Here is a 15,000-nt window from a genome sequence, read left to right as displayed (position 1 = left end):
TAGGTTAAGTAAGCACTGCGTTGCCACGCTACCCGGAGACGAGCGTGACCCGTCTCTATTTTGGGGTGTGGTTAGTCGAGACTATCTTAAATATAGTCTCGGCGATAACTTTAATGCCGACAGCTTGGCTATATGTTTTTATGTCGCTTCACACGACTTTTTTTCTATATTGGCACGGTTGGCCTGGTGGTAAGGCGTCCGCCCCGTGATCGGGAGGTCGTGGGTTCGAACCCCGGCCGGGTCATACCTGAGACTTTGAAATTGGCAATCTAGTGGCTGCTCCGCCTGGCGTCTGGCATTATGGGGTTAGTGCCAGAACTGGTTGGTCCGGTGTCAGAATAATGTGACCGGGTGAGACAATGAAGCCTTTGCTGCGACTTCTGTCTTGTGTGTGGCGAACGTTATATTATGTCAAAGGAGCACCGCCCTGATATGGCCGTTGTTAACCCGTGATTTGTAAATATGTAAAAAAAATTAACAAATCACGTTTTTGCGCCCGATATTTTCTTGTCATCTCCAAAGTCAAGTGACAACAAGTCGCGTAAAGCGAAAATACAACATTTAGTCAAGTAGCTGTCGAACTCACAGAATGAAACTGAACGCAATGCAACGCAGCAAGACCGTACACTCGTAGCATCGTCAGTCCACCGCTCACAGCAAAGGCAGTGAAATTGACAAGAAGAGCGGGGTAGTACTTGCGCTGAGAAGGATAGCACGCTTTTCTGTACCTCTCTTTGTTTTAACTTTCTGAGCGTGTTTTTAATCCAAACATATCATATCTATATGTTTTTGGAATCAGGAACCGACAAGGAATAAGATGAAAGTGTTTTTAAATTGATTTCGAAAATTTAATTTTCATATTAATTTTTATATATTTAATTTTCAGAGCTTGTTTTTAATCCAAATATAACATATTTATATGTTTTTGGAATCAGCAAATGATGGAGCATAAGATGAATGTAAATTTGGATCGTTTTATAAAAAAATATTTTTTTTACAATTTTCAGTTTTTTAATGACCAAAGTCATTAAGTAATTTTTAAGCCACCCAGCTGAAATGCAATACCAAAGTCCGGGCTTCGTCGAAGATTACTTGACCAAAATTTCAACCAATTTGGTTGAAAAATGAGGGCGTGACAGTGCCGCCTCAACTTTCACGAAAAGCCGGATATGACGTCATCAAAGACATTTATCAAAAAAATGAAAAAAACGTTCGGGGATTTCATACCCAGGAACTCTCATGTCAAATTTCATAAAGATCGGTCCAGTAGTTTAGTCTGAATCGCTCTACACACTCACACACACGCACACACGCACGCACACACACACGCACATACACCACGACCCTCGTTTCGATTCCCCCTCGATGTTAAAATATTTAGTCAAAACTTGACTAAATATAAAAATCAACCCATCCATCCACCCACCCATCCGCCCATCCATCCATCCGTCCGTCTATCCATCCACCCGTCCGTACAGTTATGTCCATCCATCCGCCCGTCCGTCCGCCCTTCCAGTCATCCATTAATCTTTCACATAACCAATCCATTTTTGTTAATTATATTTTTGTTCTGTTCCAGCTCAAACTGCTGGGGTCTTCGACTTCAAGGAATTCGTTGGGCCTTCGGCGGTCACCCCAATCATTGACGGTATCGTATCAAAAGCTTTTGGTCAATTCTTTTTTTATTGTAGTGGAGGAGTGGAAGGTAGTAGAATCGAAGCCCAAGTCCAAGCGTCTTGTTTCAACTTTTTGTTCAAGAAAACAATGCAAGTAAGCGTAGAGGCCGAAGGCGAAACCCGTAGACAGCGAAGCAAGTGTAGTGTCGTGTTCAGCTGCTTGGAGCGAATGCATACTTATGCCGGTGTAACAGGCCATTTTGACACATAGTCAGTTTTGACCGGGAGGTCATTCTGGGCTAGCTGATTTTGAGCCAATTTTGACCCCCCCCCCCCCCCCCCCCCCAGTCAGTTTTGACCCCCCCTTCAAACTTCAAGAATAAGTACGTTAGGACCTTTTAAAACGAAATATATGTATATGTGCACAAAATTTGTTGGAAAAATGATATAAAAAAAAATTTAAAAAAAAAAAAAGTTTTGACACTTCCTTTGAAACTTTAAGATTAAGTACACTAGGACCTTTTAAAACGAAATGTACGCATACATGAATGAATCTATGCATCTCCACAAGTTCGGGGGGGGGGGGGGGTCATTCTGGGCTAGCACACACATACATACTCATAAACATTTTCATTTACAAAATACTCAAACGTCTCAACCCTAATTCACAATTAAACATTACATTTAAATCAATAGGCCTACTTCTTCTTCTTCTTCTGCGTTCGTGGGCTGAAACTCCCACGTACACTCGTGTTTTTTGCACGAGTGGAATTTTACGTGTATGACCGTTTTTTACCCGGCCATTTAGGCAGCCATACGCCGTTTTCGGAGGAAGCATGCTGGGCGGGGATATAGCTCAGTTGGTAGCGCGCTGGATTTGTATTCAGTTGGCCGCTGTCAGCTCGAGTTCGATCCCAGGTTCGGCGGAAATTTACTTCACAGAGTCAACTTTGTATGCAGACTCTCTTCGGTGTCCGAACCACCCCCCGTGTATACTACATTGGGTGTGCACGTTAAAGATCCCACGATTGACAAAAGGGTCTTTCCTGGCAAAATTGCTTAGGCACAGTTAATAATTGTCTACCATACCCGTGTGACTTGGAATAAGGCCGTGAAAGGTAAATATGCGCCGAAATGGCTGCAATCTACTGGCCGTATAAAATTTCATCTCACACGGCATAACTGCAGAGCGCCTAGAACTGTACCCACGGAATATGCGCGATATAAGCCTCATTGATTGATTGATTGATTGATATTTTCGTGTTTCTATAACCCACCGAACTCTGACATGGATTACAGGATCTTTTTCGTGCGCACTTGGTCTTGTGCTTGCGTGTACACACGGGGGTGTTCGGACACCGAGGAGAGTCTGCACACAAAGTTGACTCTGAGAAATAAATCTCTCGCCGAACGTGGGGACGAACTCACGCTGACAGCGGCCAACTGGATACAAATCCAGCGCGCTACCGACTGAGCTACATCCCCGCCCCTGTAGGCCTACCATATCTAAATTCCCGAAACACATTTTTGCTCTCAACAAAATATGATTTATAATTTTGTTTGTTGGGGTATGCACTCCTGGCAAATAACCAAACAATACATCATGTTCTGTTAATATAACATTTTCTTTCGTATTAACAAAAATACATCTGATAACATGTTCCCCAAAAAACTTCATTTTTCTACATTTCAAAAAAAATATAATCTATTTGGTTACAAAGACTACACAAATTATTTTCTTTCAACTTCATCTTGTGGAGTAAAATGTTTGTGGGGTAAATATTATGTAATAATTTCCATTGAAGCAACTTTAATCTTTCCTCGCTTGTACATTTAATTGCCAAGAGCCACTATTTCTCGTCAATGGAAATATTATATTTATGTAACCAGAATTTTACAGAACAGGGTGCGCTTGCTTTTGCTTCTGTTAACTTTAGCGCGGAACTGTTTGGGGGAAGATTTTTTTAACAGGTCTTGTAGACAGGACCCAGATTCGTCGCTCGCGTTTCCGTTGGCTGTGTCATCTCGCAGCGCACGCGCGCGGAGGGCCGTGTGCAAAGCATTTTACTCAAAAAACCGCCGTGGTGCTATAACCAACAGTGGTACAAATCTGTTCATACGGGACAATATTATCGTCTATCCATATATCAAGTTTAACTCTCTCTCTCTTGCAAAATATAGTTCCACCACCACCATCATCTATCCGTAAACTTTCAGAAAGTTGTTTTTTTCTTAAACATCTTTACATGCTCGGACAAAGTACGATTGACTTCAGTGCTGATATTGAGTGTTTGCTGCACGTGCAGGGTTTGGTCTGTCCCTGTGTCCTGAAGGCACCTCCAAATGTCCTGACGGCTCGTGCGGCTTGAACTGTGACGCCTGGACCTCTGATGTCATGACAGAGGTTCATTGTGTATGAGAGAGAGAGAGTGTGTGTGTGTCAGTGTGTGTGTGTGTGTGTGTGTGTATGTGTGTGTGTGTGTGTGTGTGTGTGTGTGTGTGTGAGTGAGTGAGCGTGTGTGTGCGTGTGTGTGTGTGTGAGTGAGCGTGTGTGTGTGTGTGTTTGCGTGAGTGTGCGTGTGTTTGAGTGTCACTGGGTGTGTGTGTGTGTGTGTGTGTGTACGTGTGTATGTGTGTGTGTGTCTGTGTGTCTGTGTGTGTGTGTGTGGTGGGGGGCGACTGTGCCAAAGGCATTGCACTTATACTTTAAGTCAGGTACTTTAGCATAATGTTGACATGGCATACAAACTTAAGTTCGTTATGGTCTTGATATCTAACACAATCATAATATCAAACTTATAATAAAAAAAACCAAGAAAGGCAAGTTGTTGGAACGTTGTTATTGACAAAATGACGTTGCAGCCACAAAGTTAATAAATTTAATTAAATTTATTGATTTTAGAACAAAATTAAAGGCATAGTGCGCCTCCCGTAAACCATCACAGATACTGTCAGGCTTTTACACACAGTACAAACACCCTTCCATTTGAACGCTCACCAAACGGGAACATCCTAGGTGCCCTACGTAAAGAGCGAGCAATTTTCAAAGAATTAATTTTGCGGATTGTGTCAGAGACAATCGGACCGTGATGCGTTTTGGCGCTAGACCTAACTTTTAAAATCTAAATAATAAACTGACAGCTTGTTACACAAACATACTTAAATCATAAAAGATTTCTTTTTTTATCAAGACAAGATCAGTACAATTCGAAGTTTTGAAAGTTTGAAAAAAGAAAAGCCCGGAAGCAGGGTCACGCAAGGTCGTGGTTCTCGTAGCAGACGACGGTTTATGTCTATCGCCAGTTCCTCTGAACAGTCAAAAGCCATCGCGAGAGTTCTTGTGAACCACAGCCGTTTGTTTTGTGCATAGTCAGAGGTACATAATAACGTGCTATTGCAGATAAGCTCACAGCGAGTCGCATTCAAATGACTAACTGACTTACGACTGCATTGTGAAAAAGGGAAACTGGATCACACGGGTTCACAATGGCTCAGGGGTAAAATAAACCACGCAAAAATAAATTCTTTGAAAATTGCTCGCTCTTTACGGAGGGCACCTAGGATGTTCTCAAGCGGTGAGTGTGTAAATGAAAGGGTGTTTGTACTGTGTGTAAAAGCCTGACAGTATCTGTGATGGTTTACGGGAGGCTTACTGTGCCTTTAAGTTACATCTTCATCAAACTTATAATTAACTTCTTTTTTTCCCCTGAAAGTTGCGAGGACCCGTCAGCGAAGGCATTGCAACGCTCGCTCCGATCGAGTACACCTTTCCCACTTTCGCCTGGGAGAGAGTAACAACAACAACCACTACCACAACAACAACAACCACGCCCACAACTACAACAAGCACGCCCACAACTACAACCACGCCCACCACTACAACAACCACACCAACAACTACAACACCCACGCCTACCACGACAACAAACAAGCCCACAACTACAACAACCACGCCCACAACTACAACAACCACGCCCACAACTACAACAACAACGCCCACAACTACAACAACCAAGCCTACAACTACAACTGCTACTCCCGCAACTACAACAACCACGCCCACAACTACAACAACCACGCCCACCACTACAACAACCACGCCCACAACTACAACAACCACGCCCACAACTACTACAACAACGCCCACAACTACAACAACCAAGCTCACAACTACAACAGCTACTCCCGCAACTACAACAACCACGCTCACAACTAATAAAACCACGCCAATAACGACAATAACCACACCCACAACTACAACCACTACTCCTGAAACTACTACAACCACGCCCACAACTACAATCGCTACTCACGCAACTACAACAACCACGCCCAGAACTACAACAACCACACCAACAACTACAACCACTACTCCTGCAACTACTTCAACCACGCCGACCACTGCAATAACCACACCAACAACTACAACAACCACGCCCAGCACAACAGCCACGCCCACCACTACAACAACCGCGCCTACTACCACCACAACCAAGCCTACAACCACATCAACTATGCCCACAAGCGTCACCACCACAACATTCACACGCATGACCACAACAACCACGCCTACAACCACCACAACCACACCTACAACCACAACTACGCCTGCGACTAGCACAACAACAACCACGCCCTTGACCACAGAAACCACGACCACAACAGCAACATACATGCCCACAACTATCACGCCCACGACCACCGAGACCAAAACTCCCACAACCACAACAACGCCCACAACGACGACGACCACCACAACCACTGCGACAAATAAGCCAACAACATCGTCCACTACAACCACACCAAAAACAACAACGCCTACCACGACGCCTGCGCCCACCACAACAACAACGCCTACCACCACAACAACTCCGACGCTATCCACAACCACGCCTGCCACCACCACAGCAACCGAGTCCACAACAGATCCTCCAATGAGTGCTCTTTTCATGGGCGCGCTTGCCGCAGCCTTCACTGGCACAGGCGGCATGGCCAAAGCATTCTCTTCGTGGCTGACCACTGACACCACACCCAGTCCGGTCAGCGCGGTCAGCGTGACGTCAGAGCCAGACACGACGGTCAGTTTCAGCCCAACGTCCAAGTACGTGGACCCTTTCAGATTCGACTTCAGCGAGTTGACCCCTGGACCTTTCGCGGAACCGACGTCGATAGAGATATCTACAACTGCGCGTCATGCTACGACGACTTCTGACCAAGCCATTGCTTATTCTGAAGGTGTTACGGACGCTGATGATTCTATTCCTAAAGGCTTCGGCAAGCATTCAGGCAAAGGCATATTCTCAAGCGCTGCTGGTGAGTTTATGCCTTCCGAGCATGACAACGCCATACCCTCTACAGACGTGCAATTTACCACACCTATAGGCGACGGGTTACTCCCAGGCGATGGCACACTCTTAAGCGACGGGTCACCGTCAGGGGATGCTAATTACAATGCAGGCAGCGGGTCACCCGCGAGCGATGGCAAATTCTCAAGCAATGTCACACCCGAAGGGAATGGTAAACCGTCTGGGGCTGGCTCACTCTTAAGCGACGGGTCACCTTCAGAGGATGCTAATGACAATGCAAGCAGCGGGTCACCCACGAGCAATGTCAACTTAACCAGCAATGTCAAGCAGGGAGAGGATGGTAAAAGGTCCGGGGATAGCTCGCTTTCAGGCTTTGGCCAATTCACGGGCAATGGATCACACTGGGGCAATAGCATATTATCAGGAAAGGGGTCATCTTCAAGCAATAGCAGCCTCTTCGGCGATGTCACAGTTGCAAAGGATGGTGCGTTTTCAGGCAACCTCGCTTACTCAGGCGCTGGCACAGTGCTTGGCAACGAAACATCTTCGGGAGATGGTGCATTTTTAAGCAATGGCACATATTCAGGAGATGGCACAATTTCAAGCGAGGGTGCTCATTTAGGCAACGGCACTGTTTTAGGCAACGGCAGTTCGTTAAGAGATGGAAGTTATGCAGACAACGGCACATCCTCAAGCAACAACGCGTCTTCAGGAGATGGTGCACATTTAAGCAACGGTACATTTTCAAGCAACAGTAATCCTTCAGGCAACGGTACACCCTCAAGCTCAGACACAGTCGAAGGTAACAGCAATTTGCCTAACGATGGCTCTTTTTCAGGAAACGACCAATCTTCGGGCGATGGCACATTATCAGGCAACCGCAGTTCGTCAGGTAATGATACTTTTTCAGGCGGTAACACAATTTCAGGCAACGGCGCATCTACAGGCGTTGGCACAATTTCAGGCAACGGTGTAACTTCTGGCGATGGCACAATTTCAGGCAACAGCGTAGCGTCAGGCATTGGCACAATTTCAGGCAACAGCGTAGCGTCAGGCGATGGCACAATTTCAGGAAACGGCGTACCTTCAGGCAATGGCACTATTTCAGGCAATGGCGTAACTTCAGGCGATGGCACAATTTCAGACAACAGCGTATCTTCAGGCGATAGCACTATTTTAGGGAACGGCGCATCTTCAGGCGTTGGCACAATTTCATACAACGGCGTACCTTCAGGCGATAGCACAATTTCAGGCAACGGCGTAACTTCAGGCAATAGCACAATTTCAGGCAACAGCGTAACTTCAGCCGATGGCACAATTTCAGGCAACGGTGCAGCTTCAGGCGTTGGCACATTTTCAGGCAACAGCGTAATTTCAGGCTATGGCACAATTTCAGACAACGGCGTACCTTCAGGCGATAACACAATTTCAGGCAACGGAGTAACTTCAGGCAATAGCACAATTTCAGGCAACAGCGTAACTTCAGCCGATGGCACAATTTCAGGCAACGGCGCATCTTCAGGCGTTGGCACAATTTCAGGCAACGGCATAACTTCAGGCGATGGCACAATTTCAGGCAACGGCACATCTTCAGGCGTTGGCACAGTTTCAGACAACGGTGCAGCTTCAGGCGTTGGCACATTTTCAGGCAACAGCGTAATTTCAGGCGATGGCACAATATCAGACAACGGCATAACTTCAGGCGATGGCACAGTTTCAGGCAACGACGTAACTTCAGGCGTTGGCACAATTTCAGGCGTAATTTCAGGCGATGGCACAATTTTAGGCAACGGCGTACCTTCAGGCGATAGCACAATTTCAGGCAACGGTGCATCTTCAGTTGTTGGCACAATTTCAGGCAACGGCATAACTTCAGGTGATGGCACAATTTTAGGCAAAAGCGTATCTTCAGGCAATAGCACAATTTCAGGCAACGGCGCATCTTCAGGCGTTGGCACAATTTTAGACAACGGTGTAATTTCAGGCGATGGCACAATTTCAGGCAACGGCGTAACTTTAGGCGATGGCACAATTTCAGGCAACGGTGCATCTTCAGTTGTTGGCACAATTTCGGGTAACGGAGTAACTTCAGGCAATAGCACAATTTCAGGCAACGGCGTATCTTCAGGCGATGGCCTAATTTCAGGCAACGGCGTAACTTCAGGCAATGGCACAATTTCAGTCAATGGTGTAACTTCAGGCGATGGTACAATTTCAGTCAACAGCGTACCTTCAGGCGATAGCACAATTTCAGGCAACGGCGCATCTTCAGGCGTTGGCACAATTTCAGACAACGGCGTACCTTCAGGTGATGGCACAATTTTAGGCAAAAGCGTATCTTCAGGCAATAGCACAATTTCAGGCAACGGCGCATCTTCAGGCGTTGGCACAATTTCAGACAACGGTGTAATTTCAGGCGATGGCACAATTTCAGGCAACGGCGTACCTTCAGGCGATGGCACAATTTCAGGCAACGGTGCATCTTCAGTTGTTGGCACAATTTCAGGCAACGGCATAACTTCAGGCGATGGCACAATTTCAGGCAACGGCGTATCTTCAGGCGATGGCCTAATTTCAGGCAACGGCGTAACTTCAGGCAATGGCACAATTTCAGTCAATGGTGTAACTTCAGGCGATGGTACAATTTCAGTCAACAGCGTACCTTCAGGCGATAGCACAATTTCAGGCAACGGCGTATCTTCAGGCGTTGGCACAATTTCAGGCAACGGCGTAACTTCAGGCGATGACACAATTTCAGGCGACGGCGTACCTTCAGGCGTTGGCAAAATTTCAGGCAACGACGTAACCTCAGACGTTGGCACAATTTCACGCAACAGCGTAACTTCAGGCGATGGCACTATTTCAGGGAATGGTGCATCTTCAGGCGTTCGCAGAATTTCAGGCAACGGCGTACCTTCAGGCGTTGGCACCATTTCAGGCAACGGCGTAACTTTAGGCGATGGCACAATTTCAGGCAACAGCGTACCTTCAGGCGATAGCACAATTTCAGGCAACGGCGTAACTTCAGGAGTTGGCACAATTTCAGGCAACGGCGCATCTTCAGGCAATGGCACACTTTCAGGCAACAGCGTAACTTCAGGCAATGGCACAATTTTAGAGAACGGCGCACCTTCAGGCGTTGGCACCATTTCAGGCAACGGCGTAACTTCAGACGATGGCAGATTTTCAGGCAACGGCGTAACTTCAGGCAATGGCACAATTTCAGGCAACGGCGTATCTACAGCCGATGGCACAACATCAGGCAACGGCGTATCTTCAGGCGATGGCACATTATCAGGCAATCGCAATTCATCGGGTAATGGAACTTTTTCAGGCAACGTCGTACCTTCAGGCGATGGCACAATTTCAGGGAACGGCATACTTTCCGGCGATGGCAGACTTTCACTCAACCGCAAACCTACCGGTGACGGCACGCCCCATAAGGACCCCACGTTCACCCTGGAATCAAGGGTCGCGAGAGAGGCCACTCCCAACCTTCAAACCACGCCTGCTCTCAACGCCAAGCCTATTAACGACACTGCGCCTACGCTTACTAGCGATGCCACGCTTACTAGCGAGGCCACGCTTACAACCGAGGCCACACTCGCTACAGATGCCATGACCACGGGTATCGCTACACCAATCAGCGACAGTGGTCAAACTACGATTTCTGCTGTAACAGCAACACCGACAGGTGTAACCACCACGCAAAGTCCTTCAGCGGGAGCTGGTGGGGGTCTCTCGGGTTTGGAGGATTTTCTGAACGCTGGAAGCAGCCCTACAACCCTCGGGGGCGAGGGTAACACAGACTCCAGTGGTTTGCCTACCGCCACCACTGCGAACACAGACTCCAGTGGTTTGCCTACCGCCACCACTGCGACTACCACACCTGGAAAGATGTTCTCGGTGTGGGACTCAGTTCCTTCCTCACCCTCCGCAGAAGCCACAGCCACAAAAAGCCCGTCAGATTCATCATCAAGCCCTTCCTCCTTCTCACCCTCCGCCTCCTCCTTCAATTCCCCCTCATCATCATCAACATCATCAGATACGAACACAACGACGATCGCCTCAACAATAGTCAACGTCACGGACAGTCAAATCCTGCCTGACGAATCCAAGAACGTTATGGTCGCAGCTCCCATTCGTCCAGACAGTGTCCCAGACGTTCTACCACCAGGCCTCCCAGTGGGAGACATTGAAGACTTCCTCGAGCCAGATCTTGGACTGGGAGGTGGTGGTGGTGGTGGGGGTGACAGCCTCTGGTGGCCCTCTGACGGGGGTGATAATGAGCTGGGGAAGAAGGGAGAGAAGTCTGGCGATGCGGGTCAGGATAAGTTCGATGGTGAGTGTATTATAAAAGCAGGACAATCTCCGTCCTAAGCATACACAAACAGACACGCAGACACGCAGACATCTGTGTGTGTGTGTGTATGAATGTGAGTGTACGTGCGTGCGTGTGTGTGTGAAACACGTACAGATTGAAAGCAAATTTCAAACAAAGGCTGCCAAGAAAAGATGAGGAAGCACAGATGTATATAAATAGCGCGACTGAATTGTTTTCGTTCAAAATGGAGGTCGATCAGTCACCCCTGATTTAATGTTGTTGTGCTGGTCTGTTTCGTTTCACTGCAGAGTTCCAAATATTGTTTTTCGTGGCACCGGGTGTGGCAGCGTTGGTGGCTGTGATTGGTGTAGCCTGTGTCATCCGATGGGCAACCGCCAATCGCAGGCGGCGACAGAGGCTCATGGAGAAAATAAAGAAAGAACGCAAAAAGGCGAGTTGTCTTGCGAACTACAGGGTGACCCAAAAAAATGCAGCCCACTAAAATGCTAATAACTCCTAAATTTGTTCAGAAATGACAGGGCTTCTGGGGGGTTCAAGTCGGATGAGTGTGACTACTGCTCAGTGTTAAATCCTCCTACTGTTGAGGCAATATCCGAATTTGACAAATAGGCCTACAATTTAAAAAGCGTGAACATCAAACCACTTGACCTACATAGGCCTACTTGAAACTTTGTGAAATTATCATCCCACATCCCATGCTAATTGTTCCCCAAATATGAAGTAATGCACTGAACACATGTGGGAGTTATTAGCATTACAGTGGTTTGCGTTTTTTAAGGGTCACCCTTTATTCTTTTCAAACGTAATGTGTGTGCGTGCGTGTGTGTGTGTGTGTGTGTGTGTGTGTGTGTGTGTGTGTGTGTGTGTGTGTGTGAGTGTGTGTGTGTGTGTGTGTGTGTGTGTGTGTGTGTGTGTGTGTGTGTGTGTGTGAAATGTTCCGATATGTTTCTGTCTTTGTGCAATATCAATTAGATTTCTGACTGTTGAGAAATTGTCATCGAACTTTTATTCAAATGAAGCATATGTTTGCGGAAGTCTTCGTTAAAACCGTAAAGCATTGCTATTCAAATAAAAGCACCCTCCGCCTTTCAACAACAAAAAAGTCTCTTAATTCGATTTATTCTTCAACCTTTTTTTCACATTTGGGTCACAGGATGAGAAAAGACAGAAAGAACAACAACAGCAACAACAACAACAGCAACAACAACAGAAAAAGCAAAATGAAACAGAAAACCAGGCGCAGGTGGCAGAAGAGAACGAGACGAACGAACAACAGCAGCAGCAACAGCGACACAAGAAGCACAAAAAGCATCGCCGACCTCACAGCACCCACGACACTTACCAGAGTCATCATCATTACAATCAGCAGCAGCAGCAGCAGCAGCAGCAGCCTTTCTACTACGCCTACGACAACAGTGGTTATGCGTCTTATCAGGACCTCGACGAAAAAGGCACGAGGTCTTCGAGAAAATGACAGTTGTAGCACATTAATTTTCTGTTGTAATGTATATTGCACTGTATATAATCCTGCGATTCTACATACAGCAGGGTTGTAGATGTATATATATGTATATAGAGTGTGTAGGGCTACCCACAAACAATCGTTCTATAGGGTCGAAGAAAATGTAAGATTTACGCCCTCACGCGAGGAAAGCCCGGCTTTGTATAAAGAAAAACATCCAACACGCTGATAGTAACAACCGGGTAGACCGGCACGGTTGGCCTAGTGGTAAGGCGTCCGCACCGTCATCGGGAGGTCGTGGGTTCGAACCCCGGCCGGGTCATACCTAAGACTTTAACATTGGCAATCTAGTGGCTGCTCCGCCTGGCGTCTGGCATTATGGGGTTAGTGCTAGGACTGGTTGGTCCGGTGTCAGAATAATGTGACTGGGTGAGACATGAAGCCTGTGCTGCGACTTCTGTCTTGTGTGTGGCGCACGTTATATATGTCAAAGCAGCACCGCCCTGATATGGCCCTTCGTGGTCGGCTGGGCGTTAAGCAAAACAAACAAACAAACTAACAACCGGGTTTAAAGCCAGCGGGTCTACCGACTGGGCAAACTCCCCACGTCCGGGACCCCCAACTTTTATGTGAGACTTTAGCGGGTCCAAAGACAAGGAGGTTCACATTCTTGCATTCGGAAAGCACATTCCTCGCCGACACATGCTTGATCTTTGGAGCGCTCTTTTTAACGTAATGCCGACTTTTGTTAATTCTCTGAGCCCTTCACAAAAACATTATGGACATATTGTTGAGATTAACTCCGTAAATTTGCGTCGATGCAGATCTGGCCGAACTTTTGTTTTTAAACAGTACCGAATATACGCATACTACCGGACGTGTACTGTAAATAAATCGGCGTCCCGAGACCCGCTCTTTTCAGGTTTAGTGCGTTGTTGGACTCCCTGCATCAATTTCTAGTACGTTTTGTAGTGCGTATAGGACACAGGGACGCACTTTTTGGGGAGCCCTGCAGTGTACGTAACTTGGAGTGCATGGCACGGTGGCTTATTGGAAGGGAACGTTTTACGCTGGACGTAAAATGTTCTTCTTGAGCCCGGTGTACATGCCAAACTTTCACAATCAAAAACTAAGAATGGTACGTTATTGCAACGTTTGATTTATGACAAAATAAAGCGTTACATTGACGTGACAGTACGTCGACCCAGTGCTCTTTTAAGCAGGCGGACAGACAAGCACTTATGATACAGATAATTAACTTATCTCAAAATTGTAGACGAAAATCGCTTGCAAGATGCTGGCGAGACCATGATTAAAGACAAACTTTTGCAGTCAACGTTTTTATGTGGGCCTTTTTGACTCACATGCGAAGCAAAAGTGAGCCTATGTACTCACCCGAGTCGTCCGTCCGTCCGTCCGTCCGTCCGTCCCGGCGTCCGTCCGGAAAACTTTAACGTTGGATATTTCTTGGACACTATTAAGTCTATCAACACCTGATGTGGCCTGATGGTGTATGGTTACAAGATCTCAAAAAACATGTGCAGCAACTTGACCTCACTTCAAGTTCAAGGTCACAGGGGCCGTAATTGTTGTCTTAAAAACGACAATTTTTCACATTTTCGCATTTTTTTCTGAAGTTATCGAGAATGGCAACCTTAGCTATGTATGCTATACAGGGCAATGTAAGCCCTATCTTTGGACACCAGTTTGGTTGACCTTGCTTCAAGGTCAAGGTCGCAAGGGTCCTTTAAAGTTGGATTGTATACATATTTTGAAGTGACCTTGACCCTGAACTATGGAAGATAACTGTTTCAAACTTAAAAATTATGTGGGGCACATGTTATGCTTTCATCATGAGACACATTTGGTCACATATGATCAAGGTCAAGGTCACTTTGACCCTTATGAAATGTGACCAAAATAAGGTAGTGAACCACTAAAAGTGACCATATCTCATGGTAGAAAGAGCCAATAAGCACCATTGTACTTCCCATGTCTTGAATTAACAGCTTTGTGTTGCATGACCTTGGATGACCTTGACCTTGGGTCAAGGTCACATGTATTTTGGTAGGAAAAATGTGTAAAGCAGTTCTTAGTGTATGATGTCATTGCTAGGTTTAGTTATTTGCAAAGGTCAAGGTCAAGCATGTGAGTCGTATGGGCTTTGCCCTTCTTGTTTCTTGCATTTGTTATATAATATTTTAAAAACAAGAACGTTCTGATAGGTCCGTTAAACCATTTCATCCGTTGTTTAGATACGGGGGATTTAGG

General features: G+C 46.4%; 1 protein-coding gene across 1 annotated transcript in view; it reads left to right on the top strand.

Moving 5' to 3' along the window:
• The window catches only part of LOC138965543 (fibroin heavy chain-like), a 15,876-nt gene extending 882 nt beyond the window's left edge, over positions 1 to 14,994 (top strand). Inside the window, exons 2-6 of the mRNA XM_070337726.1 lie at positions 1,580 to 1,648; positions 3,923 to 4,020; positions 5,330 to 11,264; positions 11,555 to 11,697; positions 12,421 to 14,994. Of these exons, the coding sequence (XP_070193827.1) occupies positions 1,580 to 1,648; positions 3,923 to 4,020; positions 5,330 to 11,264; positions 11,555 to 11,697; positions 12,421 to 12,741 (6,566 nt within the window). The 3' untranslated portion in view covers positions 12,742 to 14,994. The remainder of the gene's footprint in view (positions 1 to 1,579; positions 1,649 to 3,922; positions 4,021 to 5,329; positions 11,265 to 11,554; positions 11,698 to 12,420) is intronic.
• The last annotated feature ends 6 nt before the right edge of the window (positions 14,995 to 15,000 follow it).

Source organism: Littorina saxatilis, linkage group LG4 (assembly GCF_037325665.1).
Source record: "Littorina saxatilis isolate snail1 linkage group LG4, US_GU_Lsax_2.0, whole genome shotgun sequence".
Lineage (NCBI taxonomy): Eukaryota > Metazoa > Mollusca > Gastropoda > Littorinimorpha > Littorinidae > Littorina > Littorina saxatilis.
The sequence above is the reverse complement of the archived record's forward strand: the minus strand, read 5'-3'. Positions and strand labels throughout refer to the sequence as shown.